The sequence below is a fragment of the Diplodia corticola genome (assembly GCF_001883845.1).
Source record: "Diplodia corticola strain CBS 112549 chromosome Unknown scaffold14, whole genome shotgun sequence".
Taxonomy (NCBI): domain Eukaryota; kingdom Fungi; phylum Ascomycota; class Dothideomycetes; order Botryosphaeriales; family Botryosphaeriaceae; genus Diplodia; species Diplodia corticola.
The window spans coordinates 174,593-202,550 of record NW_017971493.1 but is presented as its reverse complement, the minus strand read 5'-3'; the positions used below and the strand labels follow the sequence as shown (position 1 = coordinate 202,550).

Here is a 27,958-nt window from a genome sequence, read left to right as displayed (position 1 = left end):
GGAAGAATCATCGCAGCTGGTGTGCGGCGGCAGACCGCAGGATGCAGAGCGTTCCGGCAATGCGCGCGTCCTATGGCGTCGCTCAAACCGACATTACGCGCTGAGAGCGTCCGGTGCTTCAGCGCCTCGGAACGCAGGGGATTACACACGATGGAGATGACAGAAGCAGATCTCGCGAGTCTGAAAGTCAACCAAAGCAGACTCATGGAAGACATCCATTACACGTGTTCTTGGGGAACGGGAGAGCGGTGGGGAACGTAAGTTAGAGTTTCGGTTCATTTCTGCTTTCCTCGCTGTTTTAATGGCTGCACTCAACGTCACAATTATCGCCTTGGAAGATACCAACATCAGTTTTCAATCTCATAAATTTCTGTATTGTATTGACAACCGATGTAGCGCTTCAACCGAGACAGGCATGTCCCGTCTTACTCTTTCCGATGCCGACAAGGAAGCCCGAGACTGGTTCGTAGCGACTACTCAAGCGCTCGGATGCCACACCACCGTCGATGCCATGGGAAATATCTTCGCAGTCCGTCCTGGCCTACGGCAAGGCCCCGCTACTTTCGCCGGTTCCCACCTCGACACGCAGCCGAGCGGTGGCCGTTATGATGGAATTCTCGGTGTCACTGCTGGCGTTGAGATGCTCAAAGTCCTTAGTGAAAACTGGGTCGAGACAGAGTTCCCCGTTGGAGTAGTAAACTGGACGAAGTATGTGCCGATAACACGCCTCCCTGCGAAAACATAGCGCCACCCTGACATCACAAACAGCGAAGAGGGCGCCCGTTTCCCCATTTCCATGGTTGCATCAGGCGTCTGGTCCGGCGATATCCCTCTTGACCGCGCCCACAACCTCCGCGAGGTGGGCGGTGGTGCAGCTACTATGAACTCCGAGCTGGAGCGAATCGGTTACCTGGGAACGACTCCCGCCAGCCACAGTGCTATGCCCATGGGCGCCCATTTCGAGCTGCACATCGAGCAGGGACCAATTCTCGAGACCGAACAGAAGAAGATCGGCGTCGTGCAAGGCGTGCAAGCCTACCGTTGGTTCACCATCGACGTGAAAGGACGAGGTAAATAAAACATCCACCAGCACTCGGGGCCTCCCACCAGACTGACCATTGCCACACCCAGACTGCCACACCGGCACCACCCCCTTCCACACGCGCTCCGACGCCCTCCTTACCGCCTCTAAGCTGATCCTGCACTCGCACCGCCTCGCAACCGCCCACCCCTCCGCCCTCGCCAGCACCGGCATCCTGACGCTCACGCCGGGCAGCACGAACACGGTCCCGGGCCACGTGCGCTTCAGCCTCGACATCCGCTCCCCGTCCGACGCGGTGCTGGACGCGCTCGAGGACGCGCTGCGCACCGACTTCGCCGCCATCGCGCGGGGCGACGCCGCGCCGGGCAGCTCGTCGCTGCTCGGCGGCGCGGGGACCGACGTGTCGGCGGGCTGCACCAAGGGCGTGCCGTGCGAGCTCGAGTGGACGACGGACAGCGTCAGCCCGGCCGCCGTCTTCCACGACGACGCCGTGGCGTGCGTGCGCAGGGCGAGCGCCTGGTACGACGGCACCCGCGGCTTGACCAGGGATCTGACGAGCGGCGCGGGGCATGACAGCGTGTACGCGTCGCGCAGGTGCCCCACGGCCATGATCTTCGTGCCGTGCAGGGACGGCGTGAGCCACAATCCGAGCGAGTACTGCGCGCCTGAGGATTGTGCGGCCGGAGCGCAGGTGCTTTTGGGCAGCGTGTTGGCGTTCGATCGCATGAGGGCGGACAGGAGGGTGACGTGGGCGCAGGAGGAGAGGAGGGCTTGAGAGACACGGTGAACCTTCGCGGAGCCAGGAAATTGTTACGAGTAGTGATGAATTATTTTTAATCCGGGTATAATCGAGTTTCGTGTGCCAGAACGCCGATATCCCTGCCCTCAGTTATGCGCCAAAAACACCAATCTTGTGCTGTCAAATCCTTCAGGCCTTTGCCTTGCCCTTGCCCTCGACTTCAGCCTCCTCCGGCTCCTCGTCCTCATCGTCATCGCTCATATCCTCATCCTCATCCTCATCCCAGCCGAAGAACGTCCTGCTCGCTGGAGTAGCAGGTTTCGATGCACCAGCCTTCGACGCGCTGGCTTTGATCTCATCCTCACTCTCGCTCCCTTCACTTCCCTCAGACGGGCTCGCCGAGCTGTCGCTCTCCTTGCCCAAGACATCCTTGATGTCCCCCTTCTTCATCGCCTCCAGCACGGCCAAGCGGGTCCGCTCCTCGGCCTCCTCCTTCGCCTCGACCCACTCGCCATTCAGCCTCCCCTTGCCGCCCTTCAGGATCTCCTCCTCCTTGCGCTCGGCCATCTCGACGATCTCCTGCCAGCGCTCGCGGCGCTCCTCCTTCTGCTTCTGGTCCATCTCGGGCTTGATAGCCAGGTACTCGGCCAGCGCCTTGGCCTCGGTGACGGTGCGCAGCCGCCGCCCGTCCAGGTTGCGCGACGAGCCGTTGTTCTCGCCCGCGCCGCGCTTCTTGCGCATGCGCCCGCCCGCCGCGCGCAGCTGCGAGCCGAAGCCGCCCTTGCCGCCACAGAGGGGCGTGGTCAGGCGCAAGGGGAGGAAGGCCGGGGCATCTTGCTCGGCGGCGGAGGGAGAGGAAAGCAGCGACGACAGCGGGGTGGCCGAGTCGGATGGCAGAAGTTTGTTGGAGTTGGTCGTCAGGATCAGCCGGTTGTCGAGGGCCGGGATGCGCTGGGACAGCGCCGCGTGGAAGTCGGCGATGGTGGATGCGGCCGGGAGAGGGAGCGAGAGGGTTTTCGGCAGACCCAGGCCCGGGAAGGAAGTGAGGAGAACGTTGATGGTTGATGGCGCCATGGTGGATGCGAGTGTGGAGGTGGCGCAAAGGTTTATCGATCGAGGTAATGAAGGAAGGCCGTGTACAGGTGGTACGCGTGTGCAGCGCGGCTTGGAGGTTGTGCCCAGCTATGGGGACTAGCCGACCGTTGTGAGTGTGGATGTGATGTTGGACGACTTCGAAACCGGCGGCGGCGTTTGGCGTTGCCCTTGCGGCCGGCCGGCGGGGGCCAGGTCAATGGAAGTCTTGGCGCTGGTCGGGGACGGGTTAACCGAGAGCTCCGCGCACATCCATAATCGGCTGTTGGAAAACGACCAAGGAACTCCGACCGACGACGACGAGCCAGCCCACCCGCCAAAACACACCCTCCGGACTAATCACCACAGTCGCCCATCATGTACGCGATTCCCATACCTGCGATGCTGTGCTGCGAGAAGGGGACGGATGCGCGCTGCGCTACCACGCACCGCTGTTGGACGAACTGGGGCTGATCGAAAATTCCAATAGGCTCATCCCCAAGGCCGACCGCAAGAAGATCCACGAGTACATCTTCCGTGAGGGTGTTCTCGTCGCCAAGAAGTCAGTATTATCCCCGTGGAGATAGGAAGCAATGGATGTAGTGGGATTCGAGTTCGCGATATTTTGGGGCTATCACCGCTATTCGGAGACTAACCTGCTCGCCACAGGGACTTCAACCTTCCCAAGCACCAGGACATTGACACCAAGAACCTCTATGTGCGTATTGCCCATATCATCAGTCTCAGAAGCTCGCACCCCCCGTCTGAATCTCGAAAGCGAATCGGGCATTCGCCTACACAACAATTTCTCTCCTGAATCCACGATCCCAATCTGCACGACGGGCACGATGCGAAGCGATGGAGACAAGAGCTGTAATTACAGGGACTTAAGCTAATCATTTGCAAATAGGTCATCAAGGCTTGCCAGTCCCTCACCTCGCGCGGCTACCTGAAGACCCAGTTCTCGTGGCAGTACTACTACTACACCCTCACGTTAGTCGCCACAATCTCTCACATCAAGCCGAACTCTTTGCTAACATACATGCAGCCCCGAGGGTCTTGACTACCTCCGCGAGTGGCTCCACCTCCCGGCCGAGATCGTTCCCCAGACCCACATCAAGCAGCAGCGCTCGCACGCTCCCCCGCGCGGCATGCTCGACGGCGAGCGCCGTGGTGGTGGCCGCGGTGCCCCCCGTGGCGACCGTGACACCTACCGCCGCCGTGACGCCGGCGAGAAGGAGGGCGGTGCCCCCGGCGAGTTCCAGCCCCAGTTCCGTGGTGGTTTCGGCCGTGGCCGTGCCCCCGCCGCTGGCAACGCTCCCCAGTAAGCGGGACGCGGTTGCGGTTCCTACTCGGACGACGCTTTTGAGACGACCACGAGCACGGCGAATTGCTCGGCCGCTGATGAAATGGCGGCGGGCATTCTGGTTTTGCGCGCGCCCTGGTCGGAAAAAAGGTCCTTTCTCGGTGGGCGTCTCGGGTTGAAAGGCTTGGGATGTTTTAGTCGGGTTGTGTTATTTTCTTTCGCATGACAAAATATCAAAATGGAATGGGTAGGGTCGGACGGTAGCGTGTTCGATCGAGTGACAGAAATTGCCGGGGTCGCATAGGTCGAAGGGGGCGGATGACACCGCAAAATTTCACGAGACCACGCATTGTGTGGAATAGCGAAATGCAGGTCGATGTCCTAGAAACTGTTGCTTGTCCTGGCTGCGACCGACGTGAATGGCATGCACTCTTGCTGATTTGGGAATGCATGATGCGGAGGATCGAGGTGGGCCCGGCAGCCTACGTCATAGCTATGGAGGGGAGCTGCCGCTGCTCTCAACACTTCTACCCTCCACATCCCGCACTGCTTAAAGTCCGACTGCTGCCTCCCTCGCCACATTCGATTCCACTCCAAGCCTTTTTCGCAGAATATCCCAATTTCCAAATCTCCTGAACATCAATAATGTCTTCCAACCTCATGGACACTGAGCCCGGTGGACGCAACACGCAGTATGCTTTCCCTCCATTCACAGCGGTTGCTTGCCCGTTCCTCACCACATGACCCATCACATCACCTGCTCCACTGCCCGAGCTGTTCGCTGACACATTCATTCCAAATTGATAGGTACGAGTCCATCAAGACAGTCACCAACCCTACCGCCAAAGAACCCGGACAACTAGGCCGTACGTGACCAACCAACCAACCAGCCAGCCAGCCAGCCCAACCCAATTGCAACCTTCCCCTCCCCACCCATCCCCTCCTCACAAGCAGCAGCAGCAGCATCAGCATCAACATCAGAGACACTAACTGAACCACCACCACAAACCACAGACGCCGCACCACCCACCAACAAGACAGCCGACGACGCCGGCACAGGCGGTGGCAGCAACACGCACGTCTCCCCCGCCGAGAAGATCCGCTTCGGCCAGGCCATGTCCGAAGAAGGCGGCGTGTCGGGATACACGGAGCCGGCGGCGGCGGGCGCGGGGCGCGCTGTGCACGAGGGCGGCTTCGGCGGCACCGAGGCCCTGGTCGAGGGCGGGGATGGGGATGCCGCGGACGAGGCGCGGCGGAGGAGGGCGCAGGGGTATGGTGGGAGTGGGGATATGGATAAGGGGGTTGGGGCGTAGGTGGTTTTGGTCGGTTGTGATGTAGTGTGTATGATTGTGTTTTAATGATTTCTTGATTGAGAGAAAGTGTGTTTGAGTGCTGTGAGTGCTGTGAATGTTGCGAGTGTTTGCTTGCTGGGTGGTGGGGGAGTGGCATGTGGGAGACGGAGTATGCATGTCGCTTGATGGATGAGCGGTGGCTAATCTGCACATGCTGAGCAGGATGCTATAAGATTGTGGGAGATGTTGTGAAAAGGGTGGCTCAAATCTATTAAGTGGTTTGGAATTACTTGTAGCCTTTCTCTGCTCGATTCGATTTTGAATTTTTTTTTATAAAAAAAAATCAAAGCATACGAGTGCATGTTGCTTTGATACTTGTCGCTTACTATATATGCTTATTGAGCACGGTATAACACCAGCATAGCGTATTTAGAGAAGATAATAAAGTGATCTCAACATTTCATTCATCACATAACATACGAGGAAAGAAAAGAAAAGGAAAAGATAATCTACGTACTTCTTTCCCTCCCCCGAGCAAGCTATGCCAACAGCTACAAAGCATGCAACCCCCTTTCCCCACCCACGTCATAATCTGCCGCCGTCCTCGTCGGCGACATGTGAGGGCAACCATCGGAGCTCGTCGCTTCCCACTTCGCCTTGCGTTCGGCACCGGCAATGATGCCCGCCTCGCTCGCCTCCGTCTCCGCCACGCTCTCACAGCTGCATTCCCTCCTCATATGATAATCATCACCACCACCCTGCACCACCACGACCCTGTCCATGCTGTCAACACCATCATGGTACCCCTTCGTCTCCTTCCTCCCAACTTTCCCTCCTCTTCCCCCTCCTCCCCCTCCCACCGAGAACGCTCTCATCCGATACACCTTCCCCCCATCATCATCACCCTCATAACCATCGCGCCCCGCATCCCCACCGCACCCATACCCCCTCGTCTTCGACTTGGACCGTCGAAACCCGCCGTACCTCGAAGCGGAGTAGCCGGAACCGCCGCCTCCGGCCCGGCCGCCACCGGACAACGACGACGACGCCGCCGCTGCCGACGCCGACGCCGACGACGAAGCCGCCATGGTGCCCGCGATGCGCCCGGCGGACCACTCGAGGAAGGGCTTGAGGGCGGGGATGCAGGCGGCGATGATGGCGATGGTGCTGTGCAGGTCGGTCCACAGCCAGTAGCCGGTCTGGTCGTAGGAGGTGTCGAAGGGGGCGGCGGCGGGGGCGGCGGGCTGTGCTGCCGGCGGCGGCGCCGCTGCTCTTGCGGTGGTGGTGGTGGAGGAGGTGGTGGTGGAGGAGGAAGGGGATGTAGATCGCGCTTGGGAGGCGATGTAGCGGGTGATACTGGCGGCGATGACGCTGTTGTGGGGGGTTGCCCGGGTGGGGTTACGGTTAGTTCTTGATTTTCTCTCTCTCTCTCTCTCTTTCTCTTTTTTGGAGTTTTTGATTGTGCAGGTCGGACGTACACGATGCGGAACGCGAACAGCGTCTGTATCAACCACTTCTTGCGCCGGGGGATCCGCACGTTCCAGATTATCCAAAAGGGCAGCGCCATGATCAGCGCTTCGGTCAGGCAATCGACGACGACCACGTAGAGCCAGATCTTCTCGGGCAGGCAGGAGCCCGCGGGATACGCTGTGGGGTCCCAGGGATGCGGCATGGGGCATTGGAAGGCTACGACGAGCTCGGCGCTGATGGCCCAGAGGGCGATGACGACGGCGAGGGCCCAGGTTATGCGGTGGTGGATCTTTGGGGGAGAGTTGGTTATTTAAAGCGGGCGAGGTAGGATTGGGAGACTCACTTTCTTGACAGCGAGCCGCCGGAAGAAGATGGTCATGGAGATCTTGGCGGTTGCAATGACAGCGATGTAGAGGAGGTGTTGGGCGTAATTGGCCTAGGTGTGTTCGTCATTTCCATCCTCCCCCTTCCCGTATCTGGATGTAAGTACCTTTGTTCTAGCGTCGTTTTGCTGCTGTGTCAAGGTGGCTCGGTGCTTCCCAAGTCCACCGAGTTGTACGGCCAGTGCCAAGGCTACAGTCGCTCCAATGTCCATCAACTGCGAAAAGAGCATGAGCAATGAAGGGCTTCATTCCGGATGAATATAGATACTGACCATAGCAGCGCCGACCATGATATCCTCAGTACGAAGTTCGCGTGTGGCAGTGTAGCGGATCGTCAACCTGACGATGACCAAGAGAATGGCGAGGGCCATCAAGGCCCAGCTGACCGGTTCGAGGTCCTCCACGTGCGTTTGGATGCCCATGGCGCGCTACCAGACCGGGCGGATCACGATGTTGAAGGAATGGGTGTTGACTGAGGTGATCATCGAAAAGAGCGGCAAGGAAAAGGAAATCTAGTGTGCCGGCTATGTTTGCGAGGGTCCCGCCTCGTGGATGGAAAAAATAGACAGGTCGGATGCGGAGAAGTGAGAAAACTAGGTCGAGGGCGCCGGCTGCCCGCCAATAATAATGGAGCAAAAGACGTATGCAAGGCGGCATCGGCTCCGTACGAGGAAAGCTCGCCAACCCCTATATTAAAAGCCGCCACCTCGGCACCAGGTATGGAGGGGTTGGCGAGACGAAGGGCCAATGGCAACACTGGCAATTTGTTGGCGAATTAGCAGTTGGAGCGCGAGGTACGGAAGCAGGGAGAGGTCCGAACAGGAATCTGAGGGACAACCGTACGGCCGGGAGCTCGAGCTCCTCCCGGGTGACGGGAAGCAGGACCGTTTGTTTCACTCGCAGTGGTAGGGCCAGGCGGCGGGAAGAAAAGTGGGCAGATGGGATCGGATGCGGTATTGCGGTGCGTGGAGGATGTGCCGCACGCGAAGATCTTTGTGCCCGCAGCAATCACCCAAGCGAGATTCTACATTGTATGTAGAGCAGCATACATGGGGGAAGCGGTATGACTTGCAGGTAGGCATATCACACTGCTGCAAGGAAGAGCTTCAGTGCGATGTAGCGAGCGAGTCAGATTCCTAGCTAGTGTAGTATTCCTGCAAGATGCAACTAGGGATATCGGCTCTAGCTTAGTCTTCCCGTGCGAAGGTCTCGGCGGGTCCGTTTTCATACATGTTGAATGCAAACGTCAAGAGGGCCGGAGCTCGGAGGGAAGCTAGGAGTGATGGGTCACGAGACGGATCCAGTGCTTAGAATTAAGCTTGAGGCGGCGGAAGAAGGTTCCAAAGGATGCTCATCACGAGAGAGCTTCTAGATTATTGTCTGGCGCCCGAGATTCAGGGGATAGTTTCCGGAGGCTGCAGATCTGAGACATGGAAAAGGGTGTTCTGCCAAAGGTGGACATTCTGCTGACGCGGACTCGGCTCCCGCTATGCGATGCCGGCTAAGGAATGGCGATTCGGGGACGAGGCTTGGAGTAATAAGCAGATAGGCGCGTGACGTGGGGCGTGATTGGCCAGTCAAGGCAACAGTGGGTAATCAGCAGCCTGGAAGCGGGGAGTTTGATCCACACGTTCCCGACCGGAACATCAGCCGAAGGGGAGTTTCCACGCGGGAGATCTCTGACGGCGAGGGTGGAGGTGTCCTGGAACACTGGTTTCCTTTTCTCTCCCTGAATAAATAACTGAGGCGCCGCAAGAGTAGAAATTTGATGTGGATCAGGGCGACGTTGACAGACATGAGTTTCTCGTCGACTTGGAGAGACTGCATATTAGGGGACTCAGGGCATGGCAGTGCGTGTCCAATCTGACACAGCCAGTCGGAGCCGGGCGAGGCCTGTAGCAAAAGGCACGGAAGCAAAGAAGTCAGCAACATGTTTCATGGAACCCTGCGTCGATCCGAGTCGTCGTCAGCAGAAGCGCAAGAGGCGTAAGTGTTTAAACGTCGGCGTGCGACCGGCGAAAAAAAAAAAAAGACAAAACACAAAATATAAGTTGGCTGGCTCAGGCACAGGAGGGACAACAATGCTGGGCCTGACGATATGTATATGTGCGCGTTGCATTGACGTAACAGCTTCAGCAGCGAGAGCCAGCAGGAAAACCCCAACAGCCAGGTTTCATTTCATCCTCTGCACGTGGGAGCGTGGGGCGGGCCGGGCTGGACCAGAGCAAAGACTGCAGGGTGGCGGCGAGAAGCTGAGGGCGAAACGTGGTGCGGCAGCGGCTCAAACAGCAGAGAGATGGAGAGATGGAGAGATGGAGTTGGTTGAGGGAGGACCGGGCTGGCGCCGGCTGAGTCATCGTCGGGTCTCTGGCGAACGAACCCCGCAACGATCTCCATCACGACATCCACGCCGACGATGAGCTGTCCACCTGTAGCTTTCCCCACCCATGCTCGATGACACACTCGCCAGCCAGTCGTCTGTCCAGCTCATCGCTGCCAAGCATTTCCACCCATCGCACCCGTCGAATCCAGCACCGTCACAGGCGGGAACAAGCCTCCATCTTGCTACTACGTACTGTTCGTCTACTAGCTGCTGATGACTTTGTCTAGCTATAAGACAATAATGGCCGAGCATCTGCAACACGATGGCCGGGAGCACGCCATCCGATTGGCGTTTCTCTGCCGCTGCTCCTTCAGCTACTGCTGATCCGCATCATTTACGCCATGCGTCGTGTTGCTTGTGCAATCCGCTCTTAAGCTGCACAAAGCCCTCGCTCCCCTCGCTGCCTGTCTGATCCCCACCTCCCCGCCGTCAGAATGCCCACTTCACTTGCCAGCGGCCCGTTCCTGTCTCTTCGCCACGACCCCTCTTGTGGCCGCCAGAGGGAGCCTGAGCCGGTCAATGGCCATGGCCACACCCACACCCTCCCCTACCGCCCGCCCGTCTCTTCCGCCCCCTTCGCCTCGTTGCGCGCAGCCCCGCCGAGTGCCTCGCACGACTCGCACACACACGCCCATGTCCGTCCGCACTGGGAGAGCCCGTCCACCGGCACCAATGGCACCAACGGCGTCAATGGCGTCAATGGCACCACCCAATACACGTCCGACGACGCCTTCCTCAAGCTGGGCAGCCCCCAGCAGGACGTTCTGCTGCTCCACGGGCCGCGCCAGAAATACTCGCTCGAGAAGGCCAAGGACATCCCGTCGCTCAAGAGCGACGACGAGATCCTCATCCAAGTGCTCGCCATTGGCCTGAACCCCGTCGACTGGAAGGGCCCGGACTACAACTTTGGACAGCCGTCATACCCGTGGGTCAACGGCAGAGACTTTGCCGGCCTGGTGGTCCGCGCCCCGCGCAAGCCGAGCCGGGTGCAGAGCGGCGACGTCGTCTTCGGGCCCTCGACAGACTACCGCGACGTCCGCAAGGCTGCCTACCAGGAGTACGTTGTGACCACCGACTACAACGTTGCCCGCATCCCCCACGGTGTGCCGGTGCACACGGGCGCTGCAATTGGCGTCGCCTTCGTCGCTGCCGCCATTGGCCTCGGCACCTCTCTGGGCCTCGACTTCAGCTCTCTGGCCCGGGACGCCCCGCTCGGCCCCGACCTGTACCAACTCGTGCGCTCCGTCCATCGCAGCCACTTTCCCGACGACGTGCACGCCGAGGTTTTTGAGGGCATCCCTTACGATGAGCGGCCCACCCGCGGCGACTGGATTGTCATCTGGGGAGGTGGGTTCCACTGGCTTCACCGCGTGCTTTCGCTTTCCATGTGCTGACCGTGTCCAGGCTCCTCGACCACTGGCATATTTGCCCTCCAGCTCGCCAAGCTCGCAGGCCTCCGCGTCATCGCCGTCGCCGATGTGGCCAAGAACGGAAAACGCCTCATCGACTTCGGGGCCGACATGCTGGTGGACAGATTCGACCACCAGCGCGCCCTCGACGTGATCCGCAGCATCACCGCCAACCAGCTGCGCTTCGCCATCGACGTCGCCGGCACCGAGTCGGCCACCCACCTGCAGGAGGTTCTGCATACCTCGGCCGCCGAGAAGCGCGCCCACCTGCTCGGCTTCACCGGCCTCCCCAAGACCAAGGTCATCGACGTGCAGCAGCACACGGTGCCCATCAAGATCTTCCACGCCGCACCCGCCGTGGGCGAGGCCATCATGACCTGGGTCGAGGAGCTCCTGGTCGCCAAAACGCTGAAGTTTCCAGACATCGAGGTGGCTGACGGAGGCCTTGCCGGCATCAATGCCGCCCTCGACAAGATGAGGAGCGGCGCCGTCAGCGGCAAGCGCATCGTCGTGCCCATCACCGAGTCTGCCTCGCCCAGCCCGAGCATCCCCGCTGCCATTGCCACCGCGCCCGCAGACCTCCCGTCAAACGATCTTGCCTACGCCGACCAGCTCAATTCCGACCCTAACCGCATCCAGTTCGCCTACTGGGTGCCCAACGTATCGGGGGTAAGTCTGCCCCTCTAGTGCTTTTCCTCATCCCGTCATGTTGCTCAACAGTTCCGGCAGGGCCTCGTCATCTCCAAGATCCCGCAGCGCACCAACTGGGACCTCAAGTCGAACCGGCGGTACGCGCAGACGGCGGAGCGGGTGGGGTTCGAGTACGCACTCAGCCAGATCCGCTTCATGGCGGGCTACGGCGCCGAGAACCAGCACGAGCCCGTCACCTTCTCGCAAGCGCTCCTGCACAGCACCGAGCGCCTGAAGCTCATCGTCGCCCTCCTCCCCGGCCCGTGGAACCCCGCGGTGGCGGCCAAGCAGCTCGCCTCGCTCGACAACTACACCGACGGCCGCGTCGCCGTGAACATCGTGTCGGGCTGGTTCAAGGCCGAGTTCACCGCCATCGGCCAGTGGTGGCTCGACCACGCCGAGCGCTACCGCCGCTCGCGCGAGTTCATCGAGTGCCTGCGCGGCATCTGGACCCACGACAGCTTCACCTACAAGGGCGACTTCTACCGCTTCCACGACTACCCGCTCAAGCCCAAGCCGGTCGCGCTGCCGGGCCGCCCGCACCCGGAGATCTTCCAGGGCGGCAACAGCGCCGACGCGCGCGAGAACGCCGGCGCCGTCAGCGACGTCTACTTCATGAACGGCAACACGCTCGAGGGCTTCCTCGCCCAGATCGCCGACGTGCGCGAGCGCGCGCGCCGCCACGGCCGCGAGGCCCGCGTCCGCTTCGCCGTCAACGGCTTCGTCATCGTCCGCGACTCCGAGGCCGAGGCCGTCGCCGTCCTGCGCGACATCCAGGGCAAGGCCGACCCGGCCGCCGTCGAGGGCTTCCGCCAGCAGGTCGCCAACGCGGGCGCCAGCTCCAGGGAGGGCCGCGGCATGTGGGCCGACTCGGCGTTCGAGGACCTCGTGCAGTACAACGACGGCTTCAAGACGAAGCTGATCGGCACCAAGGAGCAGGTCGCGGATCGCATCCTGCTGCTGAAGAGCATCGGCGTGGATATCTTGCTGACGGCGTTTTTGCATTACGAGGAGGAGATCAGGGCGTTTGGCGAGACGGTGCTGCCGTTGGTGAGGAGGCTGGAGAAGCAGGGGAGGGGGAGGGATAGCGAGTTCGAGATACGGTTGACCGGGGATGTGTATAGGGAGAGGAAATAGGAGTGATGCGGGAAACGCGCGAGTGGAGCGGAAAAAGAAGAGGAGGTTATGTGGGGAGAATCGTCGGCGCTTCCGTCGGCGCTGGAAGGGGAACAGTGTGCAAGTTTTGAGGAGAGGCACGAAAATTAGACTGTAATCATTGTCAGGCTCTGGGGAAGTGTTTGGAGCGGATACGTGTTGGCTGCTTCCTGCTGGGTCTTAAGATGCCGCAGCGTCCGGAGGACACTTACTTCTTTTGTATCGTTATTACTGCTCTGTTGATATGAAATATTGGAGTGTATAAATCGATATCTTGCCACGACATGTTTGCAGCAAAGTGCTCTGAGATCTCGACGATCCACATCAGATGTTGCGAGTATTCGGTCTATGGAGGCGAGGAGATGAGGTTGAAGGAGTGGATCGTTAGCGGGCACCACCATCAGCCACACTAACCGGAAGAGGCAGCACTAGCAAATGTTGCCTAAACGGTTTCGTCTCTCTAGCCCCAACGGTATCTCCACAACGCCATCTTTCAGGCAACAGAGCGTCTCGACACAGGAAGCAATCGTTTAAGGGATCGGGATAATCTCTCCAGCATCACTATAAAGCGCCCACCAACAGCACTGCGGACTCAAAAATTCGTCATCTCTCCACTCTCCCCCATCGAGCCTACTTGATCGTGCGTCATCTTCCTCAGCGCCCAAAAACAGACATGGCACGTACAACAGAATGGGCCCGACGCCGAGACGACACCCCCCGTCCCACCATCATCACGAGTCCTCCAAACCTCGGGACCGCCATTAACCCACGCCACCCCTTCATCCACCTCAACGGCCGCCGCATCAGCGCGCCCATCGACAACCAGATAGTCCATGGCAACGTCACGTTCACCACCGCCGCCGCCGCCGCCGCCGCCGCCACCCGTCAAGCATTTAAGCAACAACTGAAGGCCAAACTCTAAAGCGCTGCTTTCACAATATCTTCCGCGCTGGATCCAGCCTTTTCCCTGCAGCCGATCACAAGACCCAGTGGCTGCTGGATCAACCTGCATGATCTGTGAATCATCATTAGTGTGTCTGATCCCCCGCCAGACAATTAGCAAAGCAAGATTCAGCCCGAAGACCGGGATTGCATGCAGGCAGATCAAGAGATCCTGCATACATCCGGATTGTTTTCTGCGGCACTCACTTGCGACAGATTATTAATACTATAAAAAGGAAAAGGGCAAAGTAAGATGATTATCATCAGACACTTTATCAACCATGGTTCGTGGTCATTTGTTCTGTTTTTGTCTTTGGTAGAGTTTTTTTTTGCTGGCTCGGCTCGACTCGGTTCGTGCCGGTGTCGATTGGGTTGGGTTTGAAGGCGGCGAGCGTGGCTGCTTCGCTGTCGCTGTGGTGGTGGTGGTGGTGGTGATGATGACGGGGGTCCTTTCACGGCTTGGAAAGACTGGGAGGGTGTGGTGATCCGAAAGGGGGGCTGGTCGTGAGACTTTTTTTTTTTTTTTTGGGTCGATCTACGGTATACTTGGCGGTTTGTATGTGTGGCATTTATGTATTTTTCTTACAGAGAGTTTACGAAGGTCAATGAGCCGCAAATGCAGCGCTTCAGAAGATTTTCACACTCAATGAGAAAGGAGCAAATGTACGAGGGAAGACATGATACCACACTGTACAAGATGAGTGAACTTTCTGCCGTCGGAACGAGAGGCTGATATGACTTGTTGATATGGAGCGTGGCACCACACACCTGAAGACAAATCTTCATATCTAATAATGACTGCAGCATGTCGTGCAATCAGAACGATGGGGCCACGCGGACACTTCGTCAAGGTTGTGCGCAGGCTGGTCCCTGGCAGTTTTCATACGCTGACACACACTGGGAGCAGCGGATTCGCCTCATACCCCGCACCGCAGCGGGACAAAAAAAACTTCACTACTGCATGTGATGAAAGTATGCATCCCACGGCCAATGCAAGTCATTGGTGGCGGGTCATGATTCACTAATTCACCAACCCAATAAGACGCAAGAAACAGCCGCTCATCTAGTGACTTTGGCATTACCAATACATTATAATGGTGAGACCTAGCAAATGAGCTGTCTCATGCACGGTTCTTCAATCCTTCTCGGGTAGCTCCGTACGCATAGTGAAACCAAAAATTACGCAGTTGGTGGTGTTGCCCGGTGTCCATGCCCCAAAACACACTTTCTCGTTGTGGAGAGACCGCTGTTCCGCCTCCTATTTGGTGGTGACAGGGGCAGAGCAGACCAGACCAGCAATCGACTGTGTAAATGCACGTCAGTAAACATTCCGCGGCACGCTGGCAAAGAGAAGCTGCACATACCAGAGACAGAGTGCAGCACTCGGCGGTTCTGCCGCTCTCAGCGCAGTAGTCCTGGAACTCATCGGCCGTGGTGAGAGTTGCGGAGGCTGGTGAGTGTATGCTTGAGTCAGTAGGATGGTCTCGAGATTGAAGGTTCATGGACTAGCGTTTGGAACATGGAGGGATTGGGTAGTGACAGGGAGTAATGGGACGTACGCTGCTCGCACGTAGCGTCGACGACACCAAGGACGTCGAGCTGGCAGCAAAGCGCCGTGCCCGAGGAGCAGAGGGTGCTCTGGCGCTCCTCGAGCTGCGTGGGTGCTGCGAGAGCAACGGCGGCGATGGTGGTGATGGCAGCGATGAACTTCATGGTGAAGATTTGGTTGGATATTATGACTGTGGTGAAAGAGTGGCTTGTGATGATTGTTTGTTTGAACAGATTGTGGTGCTGAATTTAATGCTCGATTGAAATTGCGTGAGCGCCTTCTTATACTCTTCGTCTTGGAAGGCGTGTCCCGGCTCATCGCTTTCCTGTCCCATCATCCGTCATCCGGGTATCACTCTCCATCCTTGCTACTACGCGCGTTCCCCTTGGCCTTCCCTGGTGGCGGGACGATAGAACGCTACCGGACTAACCGCTCCAGCGTGGCTGAATGTGGCGGCGGAGATGATGGTGGTGAACCCATGTAGCCACGCCTCTTAGCACGATGAGTTAAGTCGTCTAGTCGGTTTGGTGGAGCAAAAAACGGTCGATAAAGGTACGATTTAAGATTCACAGCCTGGATAAGCCCCACCGGTGAGCGAGATACGCGAAGGCATTCGTCGGAGGGATGCGGCTAGGCCGCTTTTCCGTATCGTGAGACTCACGGGAGAATGGGTGGCAGAATATGTCTGGGGCAGCGCAGATCGCCAGCTGGACAGGGGAGGGGGGAAAAGGAGATGATTTACCATTTGCGTTCTCGGACTGAGCCGTGTCTTCCTGCTTGGAACTGCAATTATGACGTTGGACGCGATGGTTGGAGGGTGCTGGCCGTCATGTGATGTCATGGGTCGGCGTTGCATACCAGATGGATGCGAGGCTTCCGCTTGCCACGCCTCCTGACGATCTTTCCGTCTGGACGTTGGAAACCGGCTTGCTCCTGCGGTCATAGGTCCGCTCTGTGTTTTGTGATAGGCATAAGATGGCCCATGCGAATAACGGGATGATCAGCGATTTTCCAAGATGCGAGGCGGCATTCCCGGCACAAGGGCCAACCGTTGACAGGGGTAAAGCTGCGCATCATCAACTGCAGCCGAGATCTAATCCGAAATTAGCACCCATCTCCTATACAGACAACCCTACCCGTGGTTCTCTGCCTTGTTTACCTTCCCTAACTGCTAAGGCCTTAGCCTTGGATTTATTAAATCTTTCCGCAACGGAACAGGCCCAGTGCTCTGCCACCCTGCACGGTGTTCTCTCGAAATAGAACCACTGACCTGTGGCAAACTCAGCGCAATGCGGCGCTGGATATTCTTGTACACTCTGGCATTGCGCGTGGAGTAGCAGATCCATGGCCACCCGTGCTCTTCTTTTCCATTTCAAGCATATGGCGTCTCCGGCACAGGCGCATCCACGTCGTCGCTGGAGAAGGAACAGTGCCCAACCAGTCCAGAAGTCTCATCTGTCGGCAACACTCCCCATTGCAACGGCAGCTTTTCGGAAATTTTCTCTGGAGCGTGACAGGCCGCAGAGATGGCCGCACTGCAGCCGCCGGCAAATGGCATGTCCGAGTCCAGCTGCCGAAGACCCATGCCAACCCCGGTTAAAACCAAACACGCAGCGACGATCGCCGTTAGAATCATACCCATCGGCGAGAAACCGCACGTCGTGACGCTCTCCGACTGAACGAGGAGTCCGACACTGCTCCAAGTATCGACTTTCGCAAGGAATATGCTCTGTGATACAAGCCAGTGGAGGAGCATGGAGTAAAGCATCAGCGGTGCGCCAAAGCGGTAGGGCACTTGCAAGAAGTATGTGCTCCTCTGCTCGCCACGCGGATTTGAGACGCGCAATGCCTTCCGATGCCGCGCAAAGCTAGACCACTCCCGGGCTAGGAGCATCCGTGTGCAGAGACTGTTGAAGAAGACATAGATCACCGAGAGAATGAGCTGAGGTGAGTTGGCCACCAGGATTGCAGATATCAAAGCGGAATCTCCGCTTGTTGGAATCGACCACCCCATGATCATTGTCGCTGACCGAGTTTTGCCAAGTCCAAGGTTCCAGAACGAGGAGATGCCGGTCACTCCGTTGCTTGTTTTCAAATGAGGCACCGAGTATCCGAGTAAGCCGAGGACAGCACCAAGTGCGAACACGAAGCTGGTACATGTCAGAAAGGCTTTGTAGCTCAGCAGTAAAACTCACAGAGAAACGGTGATCAGCCAGTGCTGGGCGCTGGCTGTCTGCATCCAGCGCATTTTTTTAGGCCGGTATGTCATGGGTGTCTCGATAGCCTGAGACCAGTCCTCACCCTTCCGGCAACGCTTGAAGTGGGTCCGTGTTGCCAGACATATGCTTCTTGTAGCGGCGTCGGGCATCCGGATGAAAGACGAGATAGCATCTCCCAGCGTAATGATAGGTTTGTCGCGCATTCGGTAGGCGACATATGCCATACAAACGAGCTTGACGGCATTGAAAATGATCACTATGCCAAGGATCGGAAGATTGAAATTCAACCTACACTTGGGATCTACCCTCTCGCTTTGGCAATAACGTATGCGACGCACATAATAGTGCCAGTTCGACGCATCAGCCTCAATGTCACCAACCGTGTCGCTGCAGGGAGGATAGTCCTCTTTCCAATACCCATACTGATGAGAGCAAATCCAGTAGTAAGGTTCGGGATTGATCGTATCGTAGCCATCTCCAATAAGCCGGTAAGGGTCCACACCATACAGCGAAGAAGTGTGATTGTTGACCTCTTCAACGACAAGGACTATGTTGCGTCGATCGGCGAGAAAATCCTGCGCATAAGCCTGGATGCACTCTTTATTCTCCAGACGATCCCATTGAGGGGCCTCTTCCTGCACACTGCTTGGATCAGTGTGCCAGTCGGCGGAACCACAGTAGGTGTTGTTGTATCCATCATCAGAACAGTCGTAGTGCGAATACCTATCAGAGCCAGGAGAGGGGAATTCCGAAGTATTGTACGCAGCACCCTGCAGGTATTTTTCAGTGGCGATGTAGACGTCGTAGTCATTGTTCGCCAGGGAAGAATAGAAGACCGAGTTGTAACTTTGACAAGATAAGCTTGGCGCCGATGGGAAAATCAAGGGCACTCACAACAAATGAAGTGGCAAGGACGATAGAACAAGTGCTATCCACATGGCCAGCTTCCACCGCCGAATATATCGTAGGTTCCGCAGACTTGGTTGACCAATGTCCAGCCATACGCCTCGGCGATGAGCCTGGTCGATTTCGGTGCGGGTTGGTGCGCTCAGGCATTGCATGAGGTATTGGCTGCCACCCAGGAGGAGTGTACTGAGGACGTTGATGAGAAGATGAATTCCGATGCTGGCCGTGTCCACATCATCACAGGAGCCTTCGTAGACATGGCCATTGCCTTGCTTGCCGGCTTTGAAGTACGCCCAAATGGCGACAACGAAGTTCACGAGGAGAACGCATGCAGCAGTAATGGAAGCGAGCGTTGCTCCAAAGCGCCAAGCTTTTGGCCAAAGAGAAGACCCATCATGTCGAGGATTGTCGCCATCCGGAGGTTCATCTGAATATGAATCTGAATCATGTGGCTGTAGAAGAACTGAGCGTGACTCGTCCTCGCATGGGTTTTTACTCGATCGGATGTCGGAAGCGGGATTGTCGCCATCCATAGTACCAATGCTGGACAGACGAGAGTAGGCAGGCGCCAGCGTACTCAAAGGGATTCTATAACACGGTCAGGTCATGGATCCCATGCGGGTCAAAGTGCCATACCTCGACGTCTTGTCCATATTCCTACTCAAGATGAGTCACTCGAACTGTCGAAAGGGTCACATGTGAGCGGAAACCTGGTTGTATGTAGGTTGCAAGATATATCTGCAGAGGGCCGCCCTGAGCCGCGAATTGGCCCCCAACCAGAGAAGTGGGCTGAAAGGAATGCCATCCTGGTCTTAATGCCGCGCGTCCATGTGCTACGTTTTGTTGCTGTGTGTGTTGCAACTGTTCAGCTCGATAATAAGCAGACTTTGAAGTTTCCGAGAAGCCGGAAGGCAGCTGGAAGGCACGCTAGTCCAGAAAATTGGTGGCCGTCCCCAATGCGCGTCCTGTTCTAAATTTCCGACGCGTCGAGCCGACGAGCCGCCGACCAACTCTTATCTCCGGGCGCGACGTCAGCGACCAGAAAAAAGTAAACTCTCCACCACAGTCCTTCCAAACCGATCGCTTACCATGTATTCTACCTGCAACATTTGCGGCGCGCAGCCGTCAAAATACAAATGCCCTAAATGCACAATCAAGTAGTACGTACGCGCCTGCCGCGCCATTTCCTCGCCCCGTCGCATTGATATCCTCTCCGTTTGTCGCTACTCACCACTTTCCGCCCCCACCAGCTGCTCGCTCCCCTGCTTCAAGTCCCACAAGCCAAGCCACGACTCCAACAACGCTCCTCCCTCCTCCGCCACTTCCGCCGCCGCCGCCGCCGCCGCCGCCGCCTCCGACCCCCCCAGCGTGACCGCACAGCCTCAAGCCTCAACCCCGACATCCTCCGCGCCAGCACCACCACCACCACCACCCGCCGCCACCGCCGCCGCCACCGCCGCCACCACCCCCGAAGAAGACCCCCTCACGACGCTGCTCTCCTCCCCCGCCCTCCACCACCTCTTCCAAACCCACCCCTCCCTCCGCTCCACCCTCCGCTCCATCTACGCCTCCACCCTCGAGCCCGACCCGGACGACTGGGCCGAGCGCCAGCGACACGCGCAGCAGCAGCAGCGGAGCTTTAATAATTACAACAACAATTTCCGCGGACGCGGGCGAGGCGGTCGTGGCGGGCGCGGCGGACGCGGCGGGCGAGGTAGAGGAGGAGGGGGGCGTGGTGGTCCTGGAGGATGGGTCGATCTCGGGCTGGACGGACAGCAGGCGCGCGGGCCGTGGAGGCAGGAGGCGGCGGATAAGTTTGCTGTGAGGCGGTTGATGCGGGTGCGGGAGGCGGGCGGGGAGGAGGAGGAGGAGGGGGGTGGCGAGGGGATGAGGGAGTTTGTGGCGTTGGTGACGGCGGCGGTTGCGGCGGCGGAGGGGGAGGGGGAGGAAGGGGCTGAGGGAGAGGGTGGTGGTGGTGGGGGGGAGCAATGGATGGGTTGAGGGGCGGTGGATGGATGCACGAGCGCTGGGTGATGGGGATGCATCCCCCGAGAAAAATAATGACGATCGTAGGACAAAGCTGGGATGGTTGGTTGGAAACCAGACTCGTGCCGCAACATCAGTTTTGCATTCGGAAGCGAAAAGAAGGAGGATGTAGATGCGCTGGAGAGGACGGTTTGATCAGGTTCCAAGCCCAGTCTTCAGTGTTGTAGCTGTTGATTCGGACGGAAGAATCTCCAAGAAGGTACCGCCTATGCTGTGATTGAGATGGGCATGGATGTCTGAGAGCTATGGCGAATGAGAAGCGCATGCTGGCCAAACCTGAGCTGGTGATTCTCACGTGTGGGCTGGACCAACGTCACAAGTAAGTTATAGACGCTGCAATATTAGGACAACTGAGCTTAGCCGAGCTCGTGACGTGTAAGGATACGGTCTCTCAACAGCCTCACGGCGGATGTGCTGGTGGGGACACAGTGGGCGACGAAAGAAATTAACCCACATTAATGGCCGGAGGAGTCATATATCTAGATGCATTTATACAGCCTGAATGCTCGAGTCTACATCCAGGTATTTGCTTCAGCTACTCATTGAGAAAGGTCGTTAAAACCTACGTCTACGTCGGCATACTTGCTTCAACTGCCCACACAAAGGATCGCCGTAGGTCAAGTTCTTTCGTCACCCAATGTAGGGATATACAGAAACGAGGATGCTCGTACTTTGTTTCCGGTACAGAACATGAAGTGGCTGTTCGTATTGAAATGCGTACGAGTCTTCATTGTTTGAGCCTCTTTGCATTGATAGCGCAGCTCTATTCTCTGAGCTTTTAAGCTAGCAGCTATGCCGTGTAGCTTGACAGCATGAGCGGCATTTCACAATATTCTGCCCACTCACACCTTTGTATCTGGACCTTTTTCAAAAAAGCGTGGTCCCAAGCCTGGAAAATCATTGTCCAGCCATTCCTCAGATTGCGCCATGAAGTTTCCTCACAAGGCTCCTCTTGATACCCTTCCATCAATCTCGTTCCTATCATAGCACCGCCTCGCCCGTGTGCTCGCCCTCGAAGCCGTGGCCCTTGAGGTGCTTCCGCCTGAGCTTATCCTTCTTCTTGCGCTCTTCGGTTTCCTGCTTCTGCAATGCGTAGACCCGTTCCATCGGTGCTTGTTCAAAGGGCTCGGGGATGTAGTCGTCTTTATCGAGATCCTATTTCTCACAAGCATGCCCCCAATGGCGAGGGCAAAACAGATTCAGCAAAATAAAACCCCTGACGAAAGAGAGGCCTCGAAGGTTGTGGTGTGGGTAAGGGTAAGTAGTAAGCGGGAAAGAGAGACGGGTTGTGTCGTACAATTTCACCTAGGAGCAGCACGTTTTCGCCGCGGACGAGAAAAACGCCTCGGTTGATGTCGGCGTACAGGTTTTGGCAGAAGATGCGTTCGATGGTATCTTGGAGGACGAGGTTTGCTGCCAGAACGAAGAAGTGAAGAACGCGTCAGCGGCTGTCAAACATTCCCCAGTCGCATGTGACTCCTCCATCCGCAGTCCGGCATCCCCTCGCCGCTCTCCTTTGTGAAAAGCAAAGTATGAAGTGGTGATTGGCTGTTCCATACCGAATTGGTCCCAGCTTCGCAGCACACCGATGAGCTTCCGTCCGTCGCGCAGGGCGACCATGAGCTTCTCTGCAAACACCACCGCGCGAAGCGACGCACGCGTGTCAGCCTTTCCGTTCTTTCTATTTTTTTTCTATTTTTGCGCAAAGCCAATGTGGGCCAGGAAATGGGCATCCGTGTGGGAAGGGAGACGCAGAAGGCTACTGACTGTCGGTCAGGTCGAGGAGCTGGGCGGCGGTGGTGAACATCTGCGGCGGAAGCTGGGGCACGACTGGCGGCGGCATCGGTTGCCCAGCGTCGGGACCAGGCCCGCCTTGGGGCGGCGGTGGAGGGTCGTTCAAAGTGGGATTTTCCATGTTCGCGACGGGTTGTTGTGTGTGTGTGTATGCAGAGGGTGTGTCGATCAAGGCCAGTCCATGACAACGCGGAACGTGTGTCTAGTGGAGGGTGCGGGAGGGGCGCTGGGCGATGCGCAACAGGTGCTTGACGTTACCTATGCCGGACCCGCCAAGCTTGAGTGTCCGTGCGCGCATTGTGCGATGCCTGAGGCACAAGGCCTTGGAGTCTGGCTTCTTCACATTCCGGCAGAAAATGTTTGATAGTTGATGCAATATTGAAAAATGCTCGTTCGAAATGCGTCGAGCCATACACTGAAATGCACGTACAAAGCCAAGACGTGTACCAGATCCAGAGCCAGCCGTGATACCACCAAGTCATATCCTCGTCCAGAAGCCCAGTGCCCGTAACGCTCACGCTATGCCCTCAAGCCAGTGCCAGCATACCTGCAAATACCTGCAAATGCCTGCGCCAATCTATGCCAAAATGTTCCCAGGGGTATTCTCAAATGTACCAATTCCGATCGAAAGCCAACCACGAATAAGGATATCTCTTGCTCAAACCGCGCCCCCATCAAAATCAAACTCTGCGCGCATTCTAGTATGCGCGCGCCCAATAATAGGAAACCTACCCCCCCTTCTCTCACTGTCCGGCGTGCTTCATGTAAAGCTTCCTCGTGTTAGCCGCCTCTTGGGCACCCAGTAGCTTCGCCTGGTTCATCATCCCTTCGATCCATTCCAGTTTCTCTCCCGAAAGATCCAACTTCTTCGTCTTCGGACCGGCCAATCCGACCTCATTCCCTGCCCATGATTTCTGCGATGCTCCAGAATCCATCGCTCCTCCCTCCTCTCTGTCGAACGAGCTGTAGTTAGACATGGCGCTGCTGGGGCGCGACCGTGGTGCAGGGTTGCTGGTTGGCGGCGTGCCCAAGAACCGCTTCGATCCGCCAGTGTTGCTGTGAGAGCTTGTCGGCCGAATGGGTTCCGGCGTGTCATTGTAACCGAGGTGTTCGACCTTGCCTTCAGAAATAACTCGTCTGCTGTGGTGATCCGCGTACTGGCGGAGGTACTCGCCCAAGTCCGCCCAACCGCCTCCAACGCGAACCATCAGTCTCTCGCCGTTCTCGCCGACACGACGCACAAAGAGCTTGATGGGCTTTGCTTGACCAGGCTGCATGAGATGGTAGAGCTTGATGCCCGAGTCGCGTTGGGAAGCACTGCGATGACGGTCTTGCTCAGAGAGAACTGCCGACATCGTGATCGACTGTGCACTGGTCTTGCGCGAAACTCGCAATGACGACGGCGGCCGAGAGTCCGAGAACGCGCGCTTGGAGCTTGCGTTCACGGGTGATCCCTCGGCGTCTCCAGAGGTCAAGCGAATCGGCGCGTGAACCGAGGTGATGATGCGGCGGATTTGCTGCTCCAGGTCGGCGGTTGCGCTCGATACACGGCGATGCGACCTGCCCTTGGCTGCGCTGAAGTTTCGTGGTTTAGGCCCAGGAGCATCTCTGGCTTCGTTGTCTGAGTCCGAGTCGCTAGGAATCACAATCGGTATTTGTTGGGACTTGGTCCTCCGTTTCTGCATGGCAGAGTTCAGCGGCGGCCGGGGCATCTTAGCATTGCGCCTGCCAGGAAGCGGCCGGAACGAGGGGGAGTCGTTCGGACTGCCAACGGGGCTGGACATCTGTGACTCTGCGGGCGATGTGTATTCTTCCTCGATCCGAACCTCAGGGGTGTCCATAACCGGGGCATATCCATCGCTGCTGCCAGAAGCGAAGCTCTCTTCTTCAGTCGTGGCCAAGTGTCCTCCGGGATGAGAGTGACGCCTGCGGGGGCTGCTGTTGTTCGATTGCGGATCCTCCTTGCTGCTGGAGTTACTGCCACGCCTAACGTCCACGCTCTTCACCTGCGAGCGCGTGAAAGACTCAACCGAGGTGACAGAGGCGCGTCTCTCAACGGACTCTTGGATGCTGCTCTCGGCGATGGCCTCAGAGTCATCGCTATCGGCTTGTTCGGCATCCAGGTCGAACGTACGGAAGCGATCCGTCTTGGTCGGTGTACCTTCGATCGTCTCTAGCCGCTGAGCGAACTTAAATGGCGAGACGTGGAAATCAGGCTCAGACCGAGACCGCGAGCGCTGGTGACCGTGCTCAATGATGTGGCCCGATTTTTGGGGACTAAAGGTTGTGCTTGTGCGATTCAATTTAGGTACAGGTCCTGCAAGCTTGTTGCCAGTGCCGTCCGCATCGGAAAGTAACCTGTGCTCGCCATGGTCCGCGGCCAGAAGCGACTTTCGCGGCGTGTGGAGCACACCGAAGCCGAATGGTTGATCTGCACCGCGCGCAGAGGTCGGGCGGGTCAATTTCTCCGGCGGTCTGGACATTAACATGTCGAGCTCAAAAATTCGCTTCTGTGCGTCGGCCGCCCACTTGCTGTAATCCGCCTCAACCGCCTCGAAATCATCTATCCAGCTGTCGGGCAGAACGTCGTTCATGCCCTCGAGTGCGTCCAGCATCCGGTCCAGCTTCCGCCCCAGGCTCGTGATCTTGCTCTGCAGGTTGTCGCGGGTGTCGGCGATGACCTCCTTCCAGCCGTCAAGCTCCTTCGTGGACTTTTGCGGATCATCAGGAAGATCCAACGTGTCCCATCCCGAGCGCATAGCCTTCATCACGTCGTCCAGGCCGGTGAGGAAATGCGGTACTTCGTGCAGAACCAACAGCCGGACCGACCACACGCGCGTCAGCTGGCTGAGATAGGACAGGCACGGAAGAGCTTGCAGCATGGTATGGGTCACGACGTAGGAGAAATCGTCCAAGAGGTGGAGCTCCGCGCGTTTGTTGCCGTAACCTGAGGTGGGCCGGGGTCGTTCCATGGGATACATATCCAAGATGTGTCCTTTGAGCTCGTCCATGTTCAAATCCTCCAATTCTTCCTTGATCTGATCCAGGCGCACACCGTAGGCCATTACCGCCGACGCCGGCATCGAGCCCCAGTACGCCGACTCATCGCCGTCATCCGTGTCACCCGCGCCGGTGGAGGCAGCATCCCTGTTTTGGCCTTGCGTGTCCTTCTCCTGAATGTACGGGTCGCGATGCAACGGCGGTTCGAAGGAGTCGCCCCACGGCCATGCCTCCAGCTCGGCGCACCAGTCCTTGACGCTCTTGGTGGCGGAGGCGACGCGGACGCCGAGGACCTTTTCTGCAGACGTCGCGTTGGTGATGCCGGACAGCAGCTGCTGGGCTTCGGGAGTTGCGGATGGGTCGATGCCGTCGGTGAAGGCCTGGAGAGTGGTGGAGGGGGAGACGGCCCAAGGCTGGGATTCGTATGTGCTCATGTTTTTGCGCCGATCGCGGGTTGGCGAGTGCGAGGGGGAGTCTCTCCTGGCGCGCTCGAGCAGCGGCGCGGAGAGGGAGAGCGCGCTTGGGGGACGCGCCGCCATTGCTGGTTGCGAAGGGGGTGCTGTGATGACCAAGTGAACATAAAGGAGTAATGTGTTGTGGGTGAGAGGATGTAGATGAGATTGGGAAGCAATGTGGGATGTTTACGACGCCTCTTTCCGAAATGACGGCTTGCAAGCTGCGGTATTGAATGCCCGTCGCAGCCAATTTGACAAAGGGCGGCGATTATTATTGGCTAGATTGGCTAGGGACCCCGGGCCGGAAGGCTCGCCCTGACTTCCATCTAGGCCAATCGCGCTAGCCAGACTCCCCGCGTTCCGCGCTCCTACGCCAGCCGCCAGGCACGGCGATGCGCTGGCTCGACCCGCTGCCGCGCGCGAACGCACTCCGCTCAACACCACAGCACCCATCGCGACCTCACCGCTCGGCTGATTGCCGTCACGGACCGCGCACGCTGCCCATCTGCTCCACGATGTGCCGCTCCAGTCCACTACACTAACCCTGGTCGCTACTAGTAACGCCCTGTGGATCTAGCCCTACGCTGCCGATCCGAGAGCCCCCCTTCTCTGCTCAGTGCTTCTGCTTGTCCTTCTCGCGACGGCCCTGGTGCACGAGGGCGTCAACCCTAGCCGACGTCAGTCCGTGATGCGTCAGGGGCTGAGACTAATTTTACCTCTGCAACGCCCCGAAGCCTTCGATAAAGCAGGAAGCGACCCACAACCACCACAGCCCACTCAGCTGCGCCACGTTGTGCCGCTGCAGCCTACGCGCCATGATGGATGCCTCGACAACGTGGATGCCTATCATCAGTGCCAGCACAACCGGCTGCACCTGGGCCACAAAACTCGCGAAGCCCGGCGAGTAGCTGAGCACGTGGGTGTAGATAAACGACCCTGGGAGTGCGTTGGCCCGACGTGAAACAAGCACGTCCGTAAGCGCACAGACGACGAAGATGACAGCATGTGCTCCTCGCGGGCGGGTGTACTGTTTGACTGTAATGTCGCTTCGGCCCAACCCAGCGAGACAGTCTCTGTCCATCTGGATGACGCGCTCGCGCGCCTCGCGCCACGCCTGCATCGGAGGCTCCAGCGGGATCGTGAACTTCCTGCTCCCGGCCTCGATGGTCAGGGACCCCAGGGACATGTCGGTCAGGCGCGCTTTTCTAGCAGTGAACGAGGAGACGTTGCAGTAGTGCTCGAGATATCGTGCGACCTGGCCCATGAGCTCGAGCGAGAGGTGAGGGGCGAGGTAAGGGCGCGCCTACCGAGTCCTGATGGTCGGCATTCATGTGCGACACGATGCGCTGCTTGGCAGCAGCCTCCCGGGCGGCGTCGGCCATTTTGCGGGCTCGTTGCGGCTGGCAGTCGGCCACGTCTCTGCGTGCGTCGAGAAGCGAAGGTGTCGGCGTGGAAGAGGAGACAGGAGATGTCGCGGAGATGGCCGGCGAGATGGCCACGATCCATCTCCGCCCGCCACGGCAGACGCCGCCCCGTCGTCGGCCTGCAGCCAGTGGCCTCAAGCTCTCCCGCGCTCTCCCGCCGATCCGCTTCCGCCCATGCAGTGCGACCCCGCGACCGAATCTCTCCGCTCCTCCCGCAGCTCCCGTGCGACTTTGCTAAAAAGCGCAACACCGGCCCGCTACTACTCGAGGAGGAGCGATTGGCGTTTTAGCGGATGTGTGCGCGTAAGTGCCGGTGTGGAGAACCAGCGCTTATCCGGAGGGGATTACGGTTCCTCTCGTGTCTGAAGGAGGGCCGGAGACCCTGATGCGTCGCTCCAGCACCCGTCTCGCGCAAATCTCTGCGCCGCAAGCGCTCAACAGGCGACAGCATCGTCCTCATCCCTTCGCCATGCACGTCACAAGCCTCGCCACCGTTTTGGGATATCGGCTGCTTTCCGAGACCTCGCCCCCCAGTCCTGTCGACCCCTTGCGGCCAACAGAATGCAGCCAGCCGCCATGTTAAATCATAGACGGCGCAGGGCGTTGACGATGACGACTAAACGGCGCAAACTTGGCAGCAAGCACGGGCTCCCGCAGGTTTTGCGACAGAATCGGGATGTGGG

General features: G+C 58.2%; 12 protein-coding genes across 12 annotated transcripts; 5 read left to right on the top strand and 7 right to left on the bottom strand.

Moving 5' to 3' along the window:
• Positions 1-72: 72 nt before the first annotated feature.
• On the top strand, positions 73-1,817 carry BKCO1_1400069 (n-carbamoyl-l-amino acid hydrolase; the record flags this gene model as incomplete). Its single annotated transcript, XM_020271147.1, has 4 exons — positions 73-257; positions 397-708; positions 769-1,070; positions 1,132-1,817. 4 exons carry the CDS (start codon positions 73-75, stop codon positions 1,815-1,817), a joined length of 1,485 nt encoding a protein of 494 aa, XP_020132285.1.
• A 153-nt stretch (positions 1,818-1,970) lies between these two features.
• Positions 1,971-2,855, bottom strand: BKCO1_1400068 (telomere maintenance protein; the record flags this gene model as incomplete). Its single annotated transcript, XM_020271146.1, has 1 exon — positions 1,971-2,855. The coding sequence occupies one exon, from the start codon at positions 2,853-2,855 to the stop codon at positions 1,971-1,973; it is 885 nt and encodes a 294-aa protein (XP_020132284.1).
• A 375-nt stretch (positions 2,856-3,230) lies between these two features.
• On the top strand, positions 3,231-4,180 carry BKCO1_1400067 (small subunit ribosomal protein s10e; the record flags this gene model as incomplete). The annotated part of the gene is made up of 5 exons (XM_020271145.1): positions 3,231-3,259; positions 3,343-3,414; positions 3,522-3,570; positions 3,763-3,845; positions 3,901-4,180. The coding sequence occupies 5 exons, from the start codon at positions 3,231-3,233 to the stop codon at positions 4,178-4,180; spliced, it is 513 nt and encodes a 170-aa protein (XP_020132291.1).
• A 623-nt stretch (positions 4,181-4,803) lies between these two features.
• On the top strand, positions 4,804-5,471 carry BKCO1_1400066 (uncharacterized protein; the record flags this gene model as incomplete). The annotated part of the gene is made up of 3 exons (XM_020271144.1): positions 4,804-4,850; positions 4,966-5,024; positions 5,173-5,471. 3 exons carry the CDS (start codon positions 4,804-4,806, stop codon positions 5,469-5,471), a joined length of 405 nt encoding a protein of 134 aa, XP_020132290.1.
• Positions 5,472-6,001: 530 nt separating this feature from the next.
• BKCO1_1400065 (uncharacterized protein) lies at positions 6,002-7,725 on the bottom strand (the record flags this gene model as incomplete). The annotated part of the gene is made up of 5 exons (XM_020271143.1): positions 6,002-6,821; positions 6,929-7,209; positions 7,264-7,356; positions 7,411-7,518; positions 7,576-7,725. 5 exons carry the CDS (start codon positions 7,723-7,725, stop codon positions 6,002-6,004), a joined length of 1,452 nt encoding a protein of 483 aa, XP_020132289.1.
• A 2,395-nt stretch (positions 7,726-10,120) lies between these two features.
• On the top strand, positions 10,121-12,922 carry BKCO1_1400064 (alkanesulfonate monooxygenase; the record flags this gene model as incomplete). The annotated part of the gene is made up of 3 exons (XM_020271142.1): positions 10,121-11,033; positions 11,091-11,764; positions 11,825-12,922. 3 exons carry the CDS (start codon positions 10,121-10,123, stop codon positions 12,920-12,922), a joined length of 2,685 nt encoding a protein of 894 aa, XP_020132288.1.
• Positions 12,923-15,140: 2,218 nt separating this feature from the next.
• On the bottom strand, positions 15,141-15,595 carry BKCO1_1400063 (fungal hydrophobin; the record flags this gene model as incomplete). Its single annotated transcript, XM_020271141.1, has 3 exons — positions 15,141-15,185; positions 15,247-15,332; positions 15,442-15,595. The coding sequence occupies 3 exons, from the start codon at positions 15,593-15,595 to the stop codon at positions 15,141-15,143; spliced, it is 285 nt and encodes a 94-aa protein (XP_020132287.1).
• Positions 15,596-16,803: 1,208 nt separating this feature from the next.
• Positions 16,804-19,209, bottom strand: BKCO1_1400062 (uncharacterized protein; the record flags this gene model as incomplete). The annotated part of the gene is made up of 4 exons (XM_020271140.1): positions 16,804-17,581; positions 17,627-18,496; positions 18,545-19,144; positions 19,193-19,209. 4 exons carry the CDS (start codon positions 19,207-19,209, stop codon positions 16,804-16,806), a joined length of 2,265 nt encoding a protein of 754 aa, XP_020132286.1.
• Positions 19,210-19,645: 436 nt separating this feature from the next.
• BKCO1_1400061 (hit finger domain protein) lies at positions 19,646-20,557 on the top strand (the record flags this gene model as incomplete). Its single annotated transcript, XM_020271139.1, has 2 exons — positions 19,646-19,716; positions 19,807-20,557. The coding sequence occupies 2 exons, from the start codon at positions 19,646-19,648 to the stop codon at positions 20,555-20,557; spliced, it is 822 nt and encodes a 273-aa protein (XP_020132293.1).
• Positions 20,558-21,583: 1,026 nt separating this feature from the next.
• On the bottom strand, positions 21,584-22,517 carry BKCO1_1400060 (small nuclear ribonucleoprotein; the record flags this gene model as incomplete). The annotated part of the gene is made up of 4 exons (XM_020271138.1): positions 21,584-21,757; positions 21,900-22,015; positions 22,162-22,230; positions 22,370-22,517. The coding sequence occupies 4 exons, from the start codon at positions 22,515-22,517 to the stop codon at positions 21,584-21,586; spliced, it is 507 nt and encodes a 168-aa protein (XP_020132292.1).
• A 622-nt stretch (positions 22,518-23,139) lies between these two features.
• On the bottom strand, positions 23,140-25,935 carry BKCO1_1400059 (gas2 domain-containing protein; the record flags this gene model as incomplete). Its single annotated transcript, XM_020271136.1, has 1 exon — positions 23,140-25,935. One exon carries the CDS (start codon positions 25,933-25,935, stop codon positions 23,140-23,142), a length of 2,796 nt encoding a protein of 931 aa, XP_020132206.1.
• A 529-nt stretch (positions 25,936-26,464) lies between these two features.
• BKCO1_1400058 (integral membrane) lies at positions 26,465-27,233 on the bottom strand (the record flags this gene model as incomplete). Its single annotated transcript, XM_020271135.1, has 3 exons — positions 26,465-26,519; positions 26,568-27,106; positions 27,159-27,233. The coding sequence occupies 3 exons, from the start codon at positions 27,231-27,233 to the stop codon at positions 26,465-26,467; spliced, it is 669 nt and encodes a 222-aa protein (XP_020132207.1).
• Between the last annotated feature and the right edge of the window lie 725 nt (positions 27,234-27,958).